The sequence below is a fragment of the Oxyura jamaicensis genome, unplaced genomic scaffold, assembly GCF_011077185.1.
Source record: "Oxyura jamaicensis isolate SHBP4307 breed ruddy duck unplaced genomic scaffold, BPBGC_Ojam_1.0 oxyUn_random_OJ71801, whole genome shotgun sequence".
Lineage (NCBI taxonomy): Eukaryota > Metazoa > Chordata > Aves > Anseriformes > Anatidae > Oxyura > Oxyura jamaicensis.
Window position 1 is genome coordinate 1 of NW_023310701.1, and position 1,378 is coordinate 1,378.

Genomic DNA, 1,378 nt, shown 5'->3' on the forward strand with positions numbered 1-1,378 from the left:
GGAGGAATGCGCCGGAGGAATCTGGCGGCCGCGGACCGGACCTTGGGCCCACACAGCTGCCTGGCACCGGCCCCGCTTTGGCAGGACGCAGGCAGGGGGGATGGGGACGCGGCGGAGGTCCCCGGCTAAAAGCACCAGCGGGGAGAGGGAGGTTTCGGGGAGGGGGGTCCCCAAAAAAACCCTCGTGGGGCCGGGGGGGGGGGGGTTGTCTCTTCTCTCCCCGCAGCCGTACCCGTGGACGTGCTGCAGACGCTGGGCATGAAGGACGGCCGGGACGGCGTCGCCGTCACCGCCGGTATCTGCACGCAGCGCCCCGGCACCGAGGACCCCGACTTCGCCTTCCGCGTGGACAACCGCACGCAGCTCAGCGCGCCCACCAGGCAGCTCTTCCCCGGTACGACCCCTTTTTGGGGCTCTCCGGGGGCGGGGGGGGGGGGCGGTGAGCATCCCTAGGGCTTGGGTTGAACCCCCTCCGCCCCCCCGGTTCCTCTCCTGCTGCAGATTCCTCCTTCCCCGAGGATTTCTCCATCCTGGCCACGGTGCGTGCCCGGCGCGGCGGCCAAGCCTTCCTGCTCTCCATCTACGACGAGCGCGGCGTGCAGCAGCTGGGGCTGGAGCTCGGGCGCTCGCCCGTTTTCCTCTACGAGGACCAGGACGGGCACCCGGCCCCCGAACGTTACCCCGTCTTCCGCAAGGTGAACCTGGCCGACGGCAGGTGAGCGTCAGAGCCGCGGAGGGAGGGAGCCGGGGTTGGGGGGGGGGGGGCCGGATCCTGCCCCTTTCGTCCCACCCCAGCCCCGTCTCCGCAGGTGGCACCGCGTGGCGCTGGCCGTGGAGGGCACCAACGTGTCCCTGCTGGTGGATTGCCGCCTCGTCGCCACGCTGCCGCTGGAGCGAGGACCCCGGCCCGTCGTCAGCACCGAGGGGGTGACGCTTTTCGGGGGGCGCCTGCTGGATGAGGAGGTGTTTGAGGTGAACGTCCCCCCCCCCGCCAAAAAACCACCGTGCCATCGCCGCTGCTGTGGCAGAAGCGGGGTGCAGGAAAACTGGGGGGGGGGACGACACCTCCGAGCTGCGGTCGCTTCTGCTGGGGGCTGCTCCCTGTCCCCGTTCCCCTCCTTGCATTCCTGCCTGCTGCAAATGTCAGGGGCCACGGGCAAAGAGGACGCTTTGAGGCAGCGAGGCGACTGGAGCTGGTGGCTGGTGTGTCCCCCCCCCGCTTATTTTTTCCCCCCAAGGAGCAGACAAGGGTGCCTTTGTCCTCTCTCCCCCCCCGTGCCTGCAGCCGGGGCCAAGGGGGTGTCCGTGCTGGCTGTCCCGAGCTGTCCAGGGACAGGGCATGCATCCGGGGCATCCCGGGGGGGGGGGGGGGGGGGGG

At 70.8% G+C, this 1,378-nt stretch overlaps 1 protein-coding gene across 1 annotated transcript in view; it reads left to right on the forward strand.

The window, feature by feature from the left end:
* Nucleotides 1-203: 203 nt before the first annotated feature.
* Nucleotides 204-1,378, forward strand: part of LOC118159722 (collagen alpha-1(XI) chain-like) — a gene marked incomplete at its 3' end in the record, with an annotated part of 7,329 nt that continues 6,154 nt past the window's right edge. The window contains exons 1-3 of the mRNA XM_035314291.1: nucleotides 204-394; nucleotides 502-715; nucleotides 810-972. Coding sequence (XP_035170182.1) covers nucleotides 259-394; nucleotides 502-715; nucleotides 810-972 — 513 coding nt within the window. The remainder of the gene's footprint in view (nucleotides 395-501; nucleotides 716-809; nucleotides 973-1,378) is intronic.